Below are 15,483 nucleotides of genomic sequence, written 5' to 3' on the forward strand. Positions count from 1 at the left end.
TGGCTACTTCTTGGCAAATAGAACAAAATGATCTGGAGGCAGAGGTTTCAGGGTTGGTTGGTTTAGCAATTCAATGATGCCATTCAGGGCGTGACTTCTGTCTATCTTTCTACTCTTCCATCCACAGTGCCTGCTTTGTCCCACAGTGGACTTCCCTAGCGGGTGGAGGACAGCTACCTGTGGCTACTTCTTTCTTTATTCATGTGCATTGGAAGGGATGGCCCTTCTTCTGCCCCAATAGTCTAAGCATGAGTCTTTTTTGTTTTTGTAATTTTATTTTGATAAAGTTTTAAATTTGCCAAAAAGTTGCAAGAAAAAGTACAAAGAATTCCTGTATGTCCTTCTTCCAGATTCACAATTCTAAATATTTTGTCACATTTTCTTTCTCTCTCTTTCTCTCTTGCTACACACACACACACACACACACACACACACACTCCTTGAAACATGGAGAGTTAGCTGCAGACACTGAGAACAAGAACATTCTCTTACATAACCACAGTCCAATGATCAAAGTCAGGAAACTTAAAATTGATTCAATGCTATATTCTAATTTATAGTCCATACTCAAATTTCACTAATTGGCATAAAAATGTCCTTTAGAGCTATTTTACCTCTGATCCCTGATCCAATCTGGGTTATGCATTATATTTAGCTGTCACGTCTCTTTCAGTTTGGGACAGTTCCTCAGTCTTACATGATCTTGGCACTTTTTAAGGGGTTTGGCTATTTTTTGTAATTGAGCTATTTGCTGTCTTATTATTGAGTTTTTAGATGTGCTACTTTCAAGTCCTTTATCAGATATTGGTAAAGATTTTCTCCTAGTCTGTGGCTCTTCTTTTCATGAATTTCACAGTGGACTCTGGAGAGTGGACTTTTTAATGTTGATGAAATTGAGGTCATCATTTATTTCTTGTATGGATCATGAGCATGAATCTTGAATTCATTCTCATTGGATGGGACTAGGTTACACGGTCACACCACGAACCAGTGACTGGCTGGGTAGGACACAGAAAGTGTTAATAGGCTTGAGTCAACCGAGTTAGTCCCAACCCTGAAGTTTTCCCTGAAGTGTAGAAATGCAAGATGTAGGAAAGTGAATTAAATAAACCCTAAGTACAGTTAGGATGCTGGGCTGGATACCAAGAAACATCCCCAAGTAGTGGCTCCCAGCAGAGAGCCTGTCAGAGTCACGCTGCCTGGTTATGGGACTTTCCCTCCCCAGTCAGCCTCCTCCTCCACGGCTGCATTTCCATGTTCCAAATCCAAGAGCCTGTAATGTAAGTCTTCAAACCCTACTGTGGGATTGTGGCTAAGATGCCTGGCTTTTTGTCTCACGCTTTTAGGGGGCAGTGGTCATGTCTCAGGCATCTCCAGAGTCCCCTCACGGCACCTAGCCCAGGGCCCCATTCACAGTTCTGCCTTCGCCAAATCCCCAAGTGATGGGATGAATAAAACAACAGCCATCCCATTAAGTGCTTCACCAGCACACACCCCAACATCTTCCTTAGGCCTGCCTCAACCAAGCCATTTGCCTGTCAATTTCTTATTCCCTACATTTGAAAGCACCAAAGAGAGAATGAAGGTATTTTGTATTCTGCTTATATCAAAGCACACATCTATTATAAACCCCTGTTATCTGATGCTTATGGACCACTAATTTTTAATCTACTAAAATGTTCTCTTTTTTGCACTAATAAAGTATATAATTGTTTGGAAGAGGGGGTGGTTGGGAGGAAAAAAATTTAATTTTTTTCTAAATCAAGTGTGGAAAAATGCCAACGTGCCAAATGTCTCCCTTTCTTCCACAACAAAAGTTTTACGTTTTCTTCCCTCTAAAAAATTAGGGCAAATTACCACTACTGTCAATATGCATGCCTCTTGCCTCACTTTATTCTCACCAATACAAGCAAAACTGTATTCCGTTTTCAAGATGGGACAATGAAGTCTCCGAGTGGCTACGTGGTACGTCCAAGATACTCGTGGCTCTGAAACACACATGAGTAACTGCTCTGGAATACAAATCTGCCACCCACGACACCCAACTCCTATCTTTTCACCAACTGCCACTCAAGTTTTATCTGAAAAATCCCCACAGTTATTCCATTTTCCTGCCATCTCTGTTTACACCTGCCCTTGGCAATATATCATTAGTGTCACATCTGAATTCCACATGCTGACGTCCCCCACGACTGGATTTTGGAAGTGGGGCAGCTCATATTTACAGATAAGGCAAACAGGGAAAAAATGTTGAGACTCCACTTACATTCTTTGGACATTCCCACTTCAAAGCACTTCTGGAGTCGACAGTACTGGCATCGATTCCTGGTGACTTTATTAATAACACAGTTCTTATCTCGGTGACAAGTGTAAATCATGTTCTTCTGAATACTTCTGCGGAAAAACCCCTGCAAGCAAGTAAGCGAGAGAAAACTGAGTAAAACTACGGAGCTTCACGAGAAATCAAAGCCAACCTTATCGATGCATTGATGGCTCGTTCTGAGTAATGAAGTGATGGCAGCAGAAACATTAACTTAGTTAAGCCTTAAAGTCCTTGTGAAATAGTAATAATCTGTTCTCTCTTTTTTTTTTTTTTGCAAACCAGAGAGCCCCTTTTAATCAAAACTAGGGCTGACTGTTATTATCTTGCTAAAGGAAATTAATACCAAGCTGATTCACTTGGAAAACATAATGCAGAGTTGGGTTCTCTCCAAATAGGCTAACTTCATAAGTGGTTCCCTCGTCGGCCAATGATTTCAAATGAGTCCACTATCAAGAAACCCAATGTCAGAGCCACCACATTTACCAAAGAAATTATTTGATTAATGACAGAATTAGGTCTTTTCAAAGAACTGTTCTCTGAGTTCTTTTATACATTTAAGTCCTCTTAGAATACAGTGGGGCCTTGACTTACGAGTGTCCCGACTAACGAGTTTTTCGAGATACGAGCCGTTTCTCGGCTGATTTTTTGCTTTGAGTTGCGAGCTAAAATTCGGATTACGAGCCAGCTTCAGATACCCCACCGCTAGTTGGCGCAGCGAATGTCACAGTGAATGCCACAACATCAGCCCAGCATCACGTGTCTCACTCATTCACTTCTTGATTTGACATACAAGTAATTTGAGTTACGAGCTCCGTCACGGAACGAATTAAACTCATAAGTCAAGGCCCCACTGTATTTAAAATATGACTTAATTTACAAAATGTTTTTTTTAATATATTTTATTGATTTTTTACAGAGAGGAAGGGAGAGAGATAGAGAGTTAGAAACATCGATGAGAGAGAAACATCGATCAGCCGCCTCCTGCACATCTCTTACTGGGGATGTGCCCGCAACCCAGGTACATGCCCTTGACCGGAATCGAACCTGGGACCCCTCAGTCCGCAGGCCGACGCTCTATCCACTGAGCCAAACCGGTTTTGGCAATTTACAAAATGTTTAAGGGAAAAAAACTTATCCAGAAAAAGAAAAAACAGGAAAAGGACTGCCCATTTAATGGCCTATTTGAGCTGTCCTTCCCAATAGAACAGCTACTAATCACATGTGACTAATGACAACAAAATTAGTGAAAATGAAATAAAATTAGAATTTCCATTCCTCATTTTCACTGGCTACATTTCAAAGGCTCAATAGCCACATATGGCCAGTGGCTACCACACTGCACAGCACATAGACACAGTATTTTCTTAGCTACAGAAAGTCCTGTGGGGTAGCGCTTACTATAGCACTGACTGACACGCTTACCTAAGAGTCATTTAACGCTCTTGAGAAACGTAAGTTTGTTTGACTTACTATTTACTATTGATTGGACCCAGACTGTGTAAAGATTGTAGAAGACTGGGAAATTACAAACACTATTTGTCTAGGATAGGTACAAAGGATTTCTGCTTGGTTGAAATATAACCCCTCAAATTACTCTTTTATTGCCTTGTAGGACATTAATGAGTTTGATATCTAACTTTGCTATCTTAATCGAGCATTATTTTTTCCTTTTATCCCATTCACCCATAAATCTATCCACCCATCTTTCCATCCACCCATCCGTCTGTCCGTCCGTCCACCCATTTGTCCTACCTACCCACCTACCCAGATATTTTTCTCATAACCTCCTTTAAGCCAGCTAAGTCACCCTCCTGGTTCCCTCATTAATGAGTTACATAAGTCTTCAATGTGTGGTTCCCTCATTAATGAGTTACATAAGTCTTCAATGTGTGCTTACTAAATATTTGGATTAATTACTGTTTTTTAACTCTTGGAAAATTATATTTTGACAACAGAAGCGATTTATCCTGATTTTTGTGAAATGCTGATGGGATAAAGCAGGCTGTTGGCTCCATGAGCACAGGGGCCCGGCCTTCTGTGTCCTCCCCGTTTTATCACACAGCTTTGCCGACAACAGATAATCTGGTGATGCTTGTTAAACACACAGATGAACGAACAGGGAGTGAAGGGCACACCTGCTGCCTTCTCTCTCTTCTATTGCCCAACAAAACCCTCTGTGTCGCTATGAGCATTAAAAGCCAGGAGTTTTACACTCTCAATTGTGATGTGACTTTTACCTACATCAGAAACAATTCTCTTGAATGTAAGAAACATGCCGTCTAAATATGTTGAACAGCAAATAAGACCCACCATCTGAGTTCAACTTTGCCTGTAGTACATTAACACTCCAGGAGCCGGAACTAAAAACATTCAAAGTTAAAGCACATTAGCGAAGAACGCGCATGTAACACATTGTTTAGGATATTTACATGGGCACCCTAGGATTTTAATGTCTAAATAAACATATTTTTACTGGCAAGCTTCAACTCTAAATGGCTGGAAATCTTATTTAAAGTTGCTGCTCCTGTCATCCCAGACACATACATTTTCCAAGAAAACACAGTTATTTTTATACTCCTGGAGCTACAAATATGCTCAGAATCTAAAATAACAGGTTGCAAAGACTTTGAAACCCTCACAGAATCTGTGCAGAGTGGTCATCTCCAAACATACCTTTTCCTGCAAAAAATATCTACAGGACACTTTTGGCTGCCAGATGCACACACTCACTTTACAAAAACTTCACTGCCCTCCTGCCAAAAAACCACTGACACAAGAGAAGACCCAGTCTTTTCTGTATGTGTGAAGCAAGTGAGCTGTGGACAAAGCTGACCGCCATTTATTAAAAAGTGAATGTTCTGCTAAGCTAGTGTTGCTCAGTGGTTGAATATCGACCTATGAACCAGAAGGTCATGGGTTCAATTCCCGGTCAGGACACACGCCCGGGTAGTGGGCTCGATCCCCAGTATGGGGCATGTAGGAGGCAGCAGATCATGATTCTCTCTCATCATTGATGTTTCTATCTCTCTCTCCCTCTATGACATCAATAAAAATATATTTTTTAAAAAACACACAAAAAGGCTAAATGTTCAGTTCAGCACATTCTTAGGGAGTGACCATGGAGGAGAGAGAAACAACCTCATGAGGCTCAGATGAAAGGATGACAGACGAAGACAGAATGAAAGAACTTTATCTGTCACTAATTATCCAGTCAGTGTGGTCCAGTAACAATGACGGCAGAAACTAAATAGGACTTCTTAGTTTTCCAAATCAGATTTTTGGCTAGATTTCAGGAGAAGGTCTAAGTTTCAGTAAATCATTTCCACCAAGTTAGAATACTTGCTGATGAAACTATATGCTGTGAGGTATTTTTATACACAGTTCGGGTAAACAGAAATGCCCTCAGAGGCCAAAAAGTGGTTTCCAGCATATAAATTCTCCTTCTCCCTCATAGATACTATGAACTGTTACACAAAACTGGCTTCTTCTCCGACCTCTGCTTTGAAGACCTAATGTGCATATGTGTGTGCACACATGTGTGTGCATGGCGGTAGGGGTGGCATGGCCCCATGCCACCTAAGTTTAATATTTTTTCAGGTTGACTCTATATATTTAACATTATATAAAATAGAAACGTTTAAACTCTAGCTTAATTGGAAAACCAGTCCCCAACTGTCAATATTAGAAGGCACTCATAAATAAAAAGGAAGTCAAGCCAAACAATAATCAGATGTTATTTCACTCTCACTGGACACTGGATCTGCTAAGCTCTTGGAGCCCCGGCTGCCTCACTCTTTGCTGAAAAGGGAGCTGAGCAAGTGTTAGAGGCAGATCAGCACTGACCTGACACTTCCTCTTGGAAGAATTCAGAGAAAATGAACAAGTGTCTCATTATGTAATTCCACGTGATTTAAAGCCATGAATCCCTCCCACTTAAAACTGGGAGCCTCCTACTCTGGGGAACAAAACTGTAACCTCAAACTTGTCTTATGTAAAAATGGGCTTTAGAAGTCCTGCGTGCAAGAGTGATAGTTTTTGAAGCCAGTAGTTGGGTAGGGACACATCTGGAGGAGAAAGGACTGAAAAGCTAAGCATACAAGGAGGAAGGATTTGATGCCTATTCGAGGAGCAGCCCAAGGGGACAGAGGAGGAGGAGGCAGAAGAGGAAGTGCCCTGGAGGGGAAGTCAAGGTGGTGGGTTGCAGCCTCTTGGCTACCATTGCACGGCTTTGGGCAGTCACAGAACCTAAGGGGCTAAGCTCTCGTCTCCTAAGTGAGGGGCTGGGTGGCTTATTTCTAAGATCCTTTCCAGCTATAAATTTCTGGGATTCTAATGTGTCATCACACCAGAGAGTGAGGAGTTGGGATGGCTTCAGAGTTGAGAATGAGGGAGTTTCTGTGGACAAAGAAAATGGCCGAGGAGGAGGTGGTGCTGGGAGACTAAGGAAGAAGAGGCCCTCCACCTGTGTGGGCAAAATGGCAATTTCTTGGGACTAACCTTGGGCTTAAGAGACACCCATCTGAGGGCTTTCCTATGACTTTCACCTTTCTCTGGGAACTGCATCTTCACAACACCCCCGTGAGGGACCTCAGGCAGATACACCTGGCTGGACTGAAGCTGGAACTCTTCAATCACTGGCCCATAAGCTCATGGCTGTTAGTTTTCAGGTCTGGTTTTCTGACACCAAGTCTAGGGTTGCTGACACCACAATTTCACTCTTTCACTTTCCTAGAACATCTTTTTCCGAGTAAATCCAGAAAAGTTCTAGCAGGTCTTCAAGATGTATGTCACTTCTGTTGGTTAATCACAACTCTTGTTAGTTAATCATGTCTTTCTACAGCGCATAAACAATCCTAAGTCAGAAGGAAAGATAGTCTCTTTTAAAATTAAATATTCTCCGATACCCCCAAATCTAAAATTCACAATTTTCTTGATGAAGTCGCCTCAAATCCCAAATCTATGGAGACCACGAAGAAACTAAAAGTGACTTATGTCACTTCCTTTTATTCTGATATATTAAGTCAGGTCACCATCCCTCTGTTAATACTATCAAATAATTGCTATAATGCTTGTAATTTTTTTCCCCATTCATGGAGCCTGTTTCACTTTCTAGTTTTCAGGTATTATTTTTAAAATATATTTTATTGATTTTTTACAGAGAGGAAGGGAGAGGGATAGATAGAAACATTGATCAGAGAGAAACATCAATCAGCTGCCTCCTGCACGCCCCCTACTGGGGATGTGCCCGCAACCCAGGTACATGCCCTTGACAGGAATCGAACCTGGGACCTTTCAGTCCGCAGGCCGACGCTCTATCCTCTGAGCCAAACTGGTTAGGGCAAGTTTTCAGGTATTATTACACATCACATTCTCCATCCTCTCCCACAGAGGGCAATTTTTATCAGTTTAGATATTGGCCTGGTGATTGAGAATTAGGCTTTAGTTTGGCATATGTGTACTTAAACTCTGATTCTGTCACTTACTACCTGTGTGATGTTGAGTGAGTTACACTAAAGCCTCAGTTTTTCTCATCTGTAAAATGAAGATAATAAAAATGCCTACCTCATGGGATTACAGAATGTACCCAATTAGGGAACACGTGAGGTGTTAGCATAATGCCCAACACTTAGCAAGTGCCCATGAACGGTATCTAGGGTTCTTGATAAAACCTCTTCTTTCAAAGCTTTCTTCTGAATAATTTTCAATAGACTTTATGTTTTTAAAATAAAGATTCCCAAATAGGATGGAACACTTTTCTGACTCTGAACAATATAGAATCTTCTGAGTAGACAGCTTTATCATTCCAAAAGCCATCTCGATCTCTATTTACTCATTCATGTACTGATTCATTCTTTCAATGCCAACTACCTGGAGTGGAGGCGGTGGACTCTCTTAGGCCTATTAAGATGTACAGTTGACTCTTTGAACTGCATGAGTCCACGTATACACAGTTTTTTTTAAAAAAATCATGTACAGTACTATATACATATTTTCTCTCCCTTACAATATTCTTAATTTTTTCTTTTCTCTAGCTCATTATAAGAATACAGTATATATAATACAGATAACATGAAAACATATGTGTTAATGGATTGTTTATGTTAACAGTAGCCTATTAGAAGTAAAGTTTTGGAGGAGTCAAAAGTTATACCCAACAGTTTATAATAGATAAGGCAAAGAAGCATTGAACAGACTGTCAAACTACAGCGGGAAGGCAGGGGAGGGCTGCGGGTGGAGGGGTGGAGGGTAAGAGATCAACCGAAGGACTTGTATGCATGCATATAAGCACAACCAATAGACACAAGACACTGGTGGAGAGTGGGGGAGGGCAAGTGCCAGTGGGTAGGGGAAGCTGGGAGGAGGTCAATGGGGGGAAAAAAAGGAGACATATGTACTACCAGTTGTAATACCGTAAACAACAAAATAAAAAATAAAGTTACACCCCAATTTTCCACAGCACGGGTGGATTGGTGCCCCAACCCCCATTTGTTCAAGGGTCAACTGTATAAAGCACAGTTTTGCCCCCTCTCAACCTACCAGGAGTGGTAAGTCAAGTGAACACAATGTAGCCGATGCCACCAAGCAGTGTGAGAAGAACTTTACTAGAAACAGAAAGTGAAAAAGTGCCTAGGATAGTGCCTGATGCATAGTAGGCACACACAAAAATATTTACTGCGTAAAGGCCATAGGAATCCAACGGACTTAGTGGGGAATTGGCACTTGATCCCAGCTCTAAAGAAGGGGTCGGATTTGAATGGCAGGCTTTTACCTTTATGGATGAGCAGCAGAGGTCAGGGGTGAGAAAGCACAGGAAAGGCCAGGGGTCCAGGCTGGCAGAGATGTGAATGATGGGGATGGAGAGATAGAGAGACAGAGAGGGAGGGATGAAGGGAGGGAGGTATGGAGGGAGGGGGGGAGAGAGACAGACACAGAGTATAAGACACAATTAAAAGGCTGGATTGATATTCGGACTGGGTAAGATCACGAAGACCACACAAGACATTTACTGGGGTGGCGTTTACACTTCCATGCAGGAGAAAGCCAGGGTCAGAGTTGTATTCCGCCGGGCTGTGAATCCCCGATTTCATCATGCTATTACTTTACACATAAGAAAGTAGATAGCGAGCTCTGGGTATCAATACAAACACCTGAAACCCTGAGCCCGTCCTCAGATCTGGGCGTCACTGTAGCCCAAGAATCCTTGATTTCTAAAGTCACATCGCAACCTGCTGACTCACACTGAATGACCAAGCTGCCTGTGAGCATTCCCACTGTGGCGTTTTGAATGGAAGTTGCCTTTTAGTATCAGAAGCATTGACATCAGGTTTTACGTGTGCAGGATGCGTCACGATCGTCTGAAAAAGTAAAAACCATTTTATTTTTTTCTTTTACAAAAAGGCAACTTGGCACTATATTAGTCATAAGAAAGCATTGGATCAGGAGAAATTCACCCAAAACAAATAGTGTGGGAAGCACATCTGTTTGCCTTGGGCTTTTGCAGAGTTAATTTCTATTCCATGCAAAGTTCAAAAGGGTAATTTCTTCTTCCAGAGCGAAAGAAGAGAAAGAAAGTAGGGAAATCATTGCTTTGTCTTGGTCATTCAAAGAAAAAGATATCAATCCCATCTCCATCAAAAAGTAACCAGGTGGCTACCCTGAGTAGCCCTCACCCCAGCCACAGGGCTGGAGCGCAGTGAGGTGCGACCCCAGCCTGCGATTCCCATTTCCAACCAGAAGCAAAGATGCTGCCAGGAGGAGGTGAGTATGGAATAATCCCATCACGGCTACTTTGGGAAACACGGTTTTCAGACCAGGAAACACGTTGCCTTAAACAAACAAAAAACACCCTCCGGAGTGAGTGGAAGTCTATGCGTGACAATGTCTAAAAAGTTATTAATAGCAAGATTTGGGAGGGAGAAAGAGAAAAGTAAAGACCTTTTCACCCCATTGAAAGACAATGGGTGAGAGGGAGGGAGAAAGTAGAAAAACAGCCTACTATTCCGATGACAAACCTAGAGTTTCCTCCTAAGCCGGGAGGGTTGGCATGAATGTACCGCAAAGGATGCTGAGCAAGTCCAGTTAAGGAGGGGGCCACGCTCTGAGCTACAAAAAGGAAAACATGGTAAGATTCATACTCCAAACAAGAAAGTTGAGTTCTCCCATGGGATAGAGGCTTAGAGTTCTTTTTTTTTTTAAACAAAAAATAAACATCAAAACCCCCACCAGGACAAGGTCCCACTGTTAAGAATTTAATAAAGATGAATGAGTGACAATAGTAAAGATTGAGTGCTCTGCTGTTTCACAGCTGTGGCTTCTATAAGGCCCATTATTCTACAGTGCCTCTTGCCTGCTAACCTGGAAAATGTCTTTTCCGTCCTTTCACTTTGAACCTGACCATGTGTTTTATGCCCAGCTATGTCCTTTCAACTTCCTGGGACCAGAAGTTTCCTTAGCATGCTCACTCTTGCCTAGGTTAGCAAAGCAAGCCTTTATTTTGGGAGATGCCTAGACAGATGGCTCTAAAGAAGGCAATGACGACGGATGTAGCAAAAACATCTCTCCGTGGGAACCAATCTTTCCGGAAGCGTGTGATCACGGCATTTTCCTGGACTTTGGCAGGTGAACCCCTGAGAGCTCAACCTCTGCTAGACCCACAGGCCAATGCTCTCAGTCCTTTTAATCCCCAATTAATTAAAACTCCCTGGGAATAGCAATGAAAAGGCAGCCTGTGGGCTTAACTGAGAACCTGAACTCACAACATGAGAGATCAAGGTCTAAACTTCCAGAGGTTAGATGTCCCAGGAAGGGCAGTGAGCCAACGCATCAGGGTAATAATGCTCTTTACTCTAGAGCAGCGGTTCTCAACCTGTGGGTCGCGACCCCTATGGCGGTTGAACAACCCTTTCACAGGGGTCGCCTAAGACCATCCTGCATATCAGATATTTATATTACGATTCATAACAGTAGCAACATTACAGTTATGAAGTAGCAACAAAAATAATTTTATGGTTGGGTCACAACATGAGGAACTGTATTTAAAGGGCCAGAAGGTTGAGAACCAGAGGAACATGATCCAGGGAGGAAATGCAACTAGGTAATATAAACTGAAAACAGTTAAACCAATTCATCAGTTCGATAAAATATCTTTGAATTTAGGTTAAGAAATGTCTTTTTTTAAATATTTCCAAAACATGACATAGTTTAAAATAATAATGTATTAAAGTGACCGGTCATCATATAGTTCTGATTATCATAACCCCTAATTGGGAGGCAGCTAACCCATCAGGTTATTTATGGCCAGTAATCTCAAAACACAATTTTGGGATAGAGAGTTTCCTAAGGCAAGAAAACACTATCAGTAAACGTGATTACTAAGAAGGACCTCGTGCATGATTTATTGCTCTGCTATGACTGTCTTGAAATTTCAAAACTTTGGAGCAAGAGACAAGCATTTTCATTTTGCACTGGTTCTTGCAAATGAAGAAGCCAGTCCTGGCTCTAGAATACCATCTGTAGCGAAGGTTTCCACCCTTGTTCCTTTGTGAGGATGTGAAGTCTTGGATAGTCTCGGGTTGACCTTCACACTAGTGTTAAGACTGTAGATCAGACAGAATCAAGCAAGTCCACCATAATCACCCTGTCCCCTGGGGACCCCCCTGGAAGCTTCTGAGCAATTCCATGAACCCAGCAAGAGCAAGACATTAAAAAAAAACACTGATGGTATTTATGGTCTTCTACTGGACTTTATTTCCCACATGCATAAGGAACTTTGGAGGGGACTGGAAGGAACAGGGAGAATACAAAGAACTTTTTCAGAATTGGACAAAATTCCTCCCTAATAGCATCTGTATATTTAGGTGCAATTTTGGGAGGGGGCCCAGAAGCTCATTCATCGACCTCTTAGCTGCCTCTGACATCCACTTGGGAGCCATCTAAATAAAGAGTGAATTAGAAATAAGGCGAAGAATAGGAGATTGAGAAGTTAATCTGTTATCCAAAGAATTTCTGTGCAGCAGGTTAAATATTATAAATACAATATCTTGGGGACCACTTCCCTTGTTCTCAAGAATTAGAGTTGAGATATAGCAGAAAAGAAAAACTGAAGACAAGAAAAAACGAAAATGGATGATTTCACTGGGCTGCAACATAGCTTTCTTTAATTCTGGTCTTGAGAATTTACTTTAAACCAACTAAAGACATCTGTTTTCTAGATTACTTGGGTCAGTTATTTTGTGCCCTTCCATGGTGAAACCCATAGTTACCGATTTATTATCAGGATTACTCTAAATATAACAGGGCAAGATGCCAATGCATTTTAAGTTTTTTAATTCTCAATTATTTTACTGAGAAAATGCACCAAAATAGCTCTTAAGCTACAGCCCAGAAGTTCGCAGACCCCAGCTGCTTTGCACATTAATTACTAAATCTCATCTGGACCCAAATGAAAGATCCTCATCTGTACTGAAGAGGGGAAATAAAAGGTAAGCAGAAGGAAACAGAGCCAAAACGTGCTCCAATATATTTAAACTCTGCAGAAGAGCATGACTTTTAAAATCTCTTTTAGAAGTTTGGTATGCAACAGTTCGCCATCAACAAAGCCAGGACTTAGCTCTGTCATAACTGCGGGTTGATGACCATGTGCATCACCACGGCAACTGCATATCATATCACTCAAAGGCCTTTCACAGACACCAATAATTAGGGTGCATTTGCATTGTTTTATGATGGTAAAAAGGACCTAAATTAGAAAAGAAAGGTAAGCGTGTCCGTAATTTCTTGTACTTTTTCCAAGTTAATGTAATTTTCAGTGCCATTCTGGGGTTTTCTCACTGGAGTTTTTCTCACTCATGTTAAATGTGGTTACATCCTGAAGCTGAAGTGAAAAGGAAGAAATCAGAGAGGAAGAATGAGTAGAAGACGGGAAACCAGTCAGACATTTACATTGAAGTCTTCAAGAGCCAGATAACTAAAATCACGGGCAATTACTGGATGTAACCTTCTACTTCTCTGCTCTGACAGCACAAAAATCCCACTAGCAGTTTATGGAGAAAATACTCCATAAGCTTTCAAAATGGATTCTGTCCTTTATGGAAAATTCATGGCGACTCCAGGCTAAGACTGGATCCAGTGTGTGCTCCCAAGTCCACAGAACGATGTAGAGCCCGCCAGCCCCTCAGAGTTGCACATGCCCTTTCCCCAGTCATACTTATCCAGGCCCCCAAACCTAGAGTGTTCTCTCTCTCCTCTGTGCCTTTACACACGCTGTTCCCTATAACTCAGAAATCCTTTTCCTGCCTTATCCTTTGGTTCACACCAACTCATGCTCCAAGATATAGGCCCCAAGTGCGGTGAGGCACCTGTGAATTCCAACCTGCCATCCTTGTATATCCGTTGGAACATTCATTCGACAACATTGCAATGATTGATTTTGGTGTTTCATTTTTTCTCAAAACACGAGGAGTCCTTTGCAGGCAGGGGTGTATCTTAATCATCTTTGTGATGGAACATGAGCAACCTTTAAAATTAAAAAAAGAACACATCACAAGTTTTCTTTGCCTTTTAAATATCACATGGAGATTCTGTGTAGAAGCAAAGGGAGGTCATTATAGAAACCTAAATTCAGTAAATATTACCACCAGCAAAATTCCTTAACTTTAAGGAAAAGGAAAAAGGAAGTTATATTTTCAAAAGTGAAATTCCAGTATCATAAATTCAGACAGAAACACTAACTTCATGATTTATCCCAACCTCCCTTCTTTCTGATTCCAAATTAACAAGAAATGGCTCACATTTCACCCACCGCTCCTCTTTCTTGATCTTCAGAATTCAAGTTGCCATATTATGTCAGCACAGTGCCAAGACTGGAAGTTAAATAGGTCCCCAAAGCAAAAGGTAAAGCTCTTTTAAACAACATGAACTTGCTTGCAATTAGCATGTTACAGCTTCCACCTAAGAACCATGTGTATAAAAACATACTCCAGCAGCTACTGCTGTTCTGAGGAACTGAACTTTTCTACTTTCTGTACCTATTTTATAAGAGAAAATCTGGCAGGATACACACCGTCAATTTCTTAAGTGTTACTTCTCTGCTTTTCCATTTCATACCTGACTCTCAGAATGGCAGCCTCTAGATCCCACCGGAGAGAAGGGGGGGAAATGGTCCCCGCAATAAAAGAGGTACCTGCCAATTAGTTAGACTGTACTTCAGTTTTCAATTAAAGGCAGTCTAATGGATGGAGGGGGACCTATTTTATTTTCCCTGACAGAGCCCTTATTTTTAAACTCAGCTTCATTTTCCAAAATTGCGGGCTTTAGACAGAAGAAACATCTATCTTGAGTGAAAAGCTGTACGTTCTTCTTGTATTTCCTGTATCAAAATTACATTTTTCTCCTCGGTGGCTACTTCCCGAAGCTTTCTGCTGCCAGGTGGGGCTTGTTAACGGAGGGCTGTGCCTGGTGCTATACTCTGCGGCAGAAGATGGGGTATCCGATCCGGTCCCCCTCCCCGGGCCGGGAAGCCTCATCTGGGCGCCTTGAAGATGCTTTATTCTATTTTTGCTCTTTTCAAATAGTCATTCCATGAAACTTCATTGACCCCTTTAATTTGCTCCAGAAGGGCAAAGAGGATAACTTCGGTGGGTGTGTTTATTTTGAACTCATCTCAAAGCGCTTCAGTCTCTCTTAGGCATCTGCATGGAACTGGGGAATCATTTCCCTGAGATCAAACAGGACTGGAAATTTCCTTGGATGTGGTTGGCCTTCTTCCTTGGAACACACACGTTTTCAGGATTGCTGTTCTTCCCCAGAGTTTTCTCCAATGAATAATTAAAAGATGTTCGCAGGCAGGTGGAGGAATGAGAGTTGGGGCCCCACAAATCCTCATCGAGCTACATTTAACCATCAAAGGACTGACCAGCGTTGCGTGAACAGCTTAGCAGTTTTGTTTCTGTGGGACAGCCCTGTGCCTGGACTTTGGGGGTTTGTGGGGAGCAATTCCCTTTACTGCCGACAGGAGCTGGGTAAATCCTTCAGGACGGGACCAGCCCCCCCTGCTCAGGACTGGAAAATAAGTTGTGAATCACATCGCTCTGGTGACCGGAGGTTTAATGCGTCTGTAGGGGAGAGGTATAATGCATCCCATATTCATTCCTATTTGCTTT

The 15,483-nt window shown here is 41.9% G+C and overlaps 1 protein-coding gene across 2 annotated transcripts in view; it reads right to left on the minus strand.

Moving 5' to 3' along the window:
* Positions 1-15,483, minus strand: part of RARB (retinoic acid receptor beta) — a 153,573-nt gene that overhangs the window by 80,686 nt on the left and 57,404 nt on the right. For both annotated transcript variants that reach the window (XM_006087607.3, XM_006087608.3), the window contains exon 3: positions 2,267-2,408. In XM_006087607.3, the coding sequence (XP_006087669.1) occupies positions 2,267-2,408 (142 nt within the window). The remainder of the gene's footprint in view (positions 1-2,266; positions 2,409-15,483) is intronic.

The sequence above is a fragment of the Myotis lucifugus genome, unplaced genomic scaffold (genome assembly GCF_000147115.1).
Source record: "Myotis lucifugus unplaced genomic scaffold, Myoluc2.0 scaffold_39, whole genome shotgun sequence".
NCBI classification, from domain to species: domain Eukaryota; kingdom Metazoa; phylum Chordata; class Mammalia; order Chiroptera; family Vespertilionidae; genus Myotis; species Myotis lucifugus.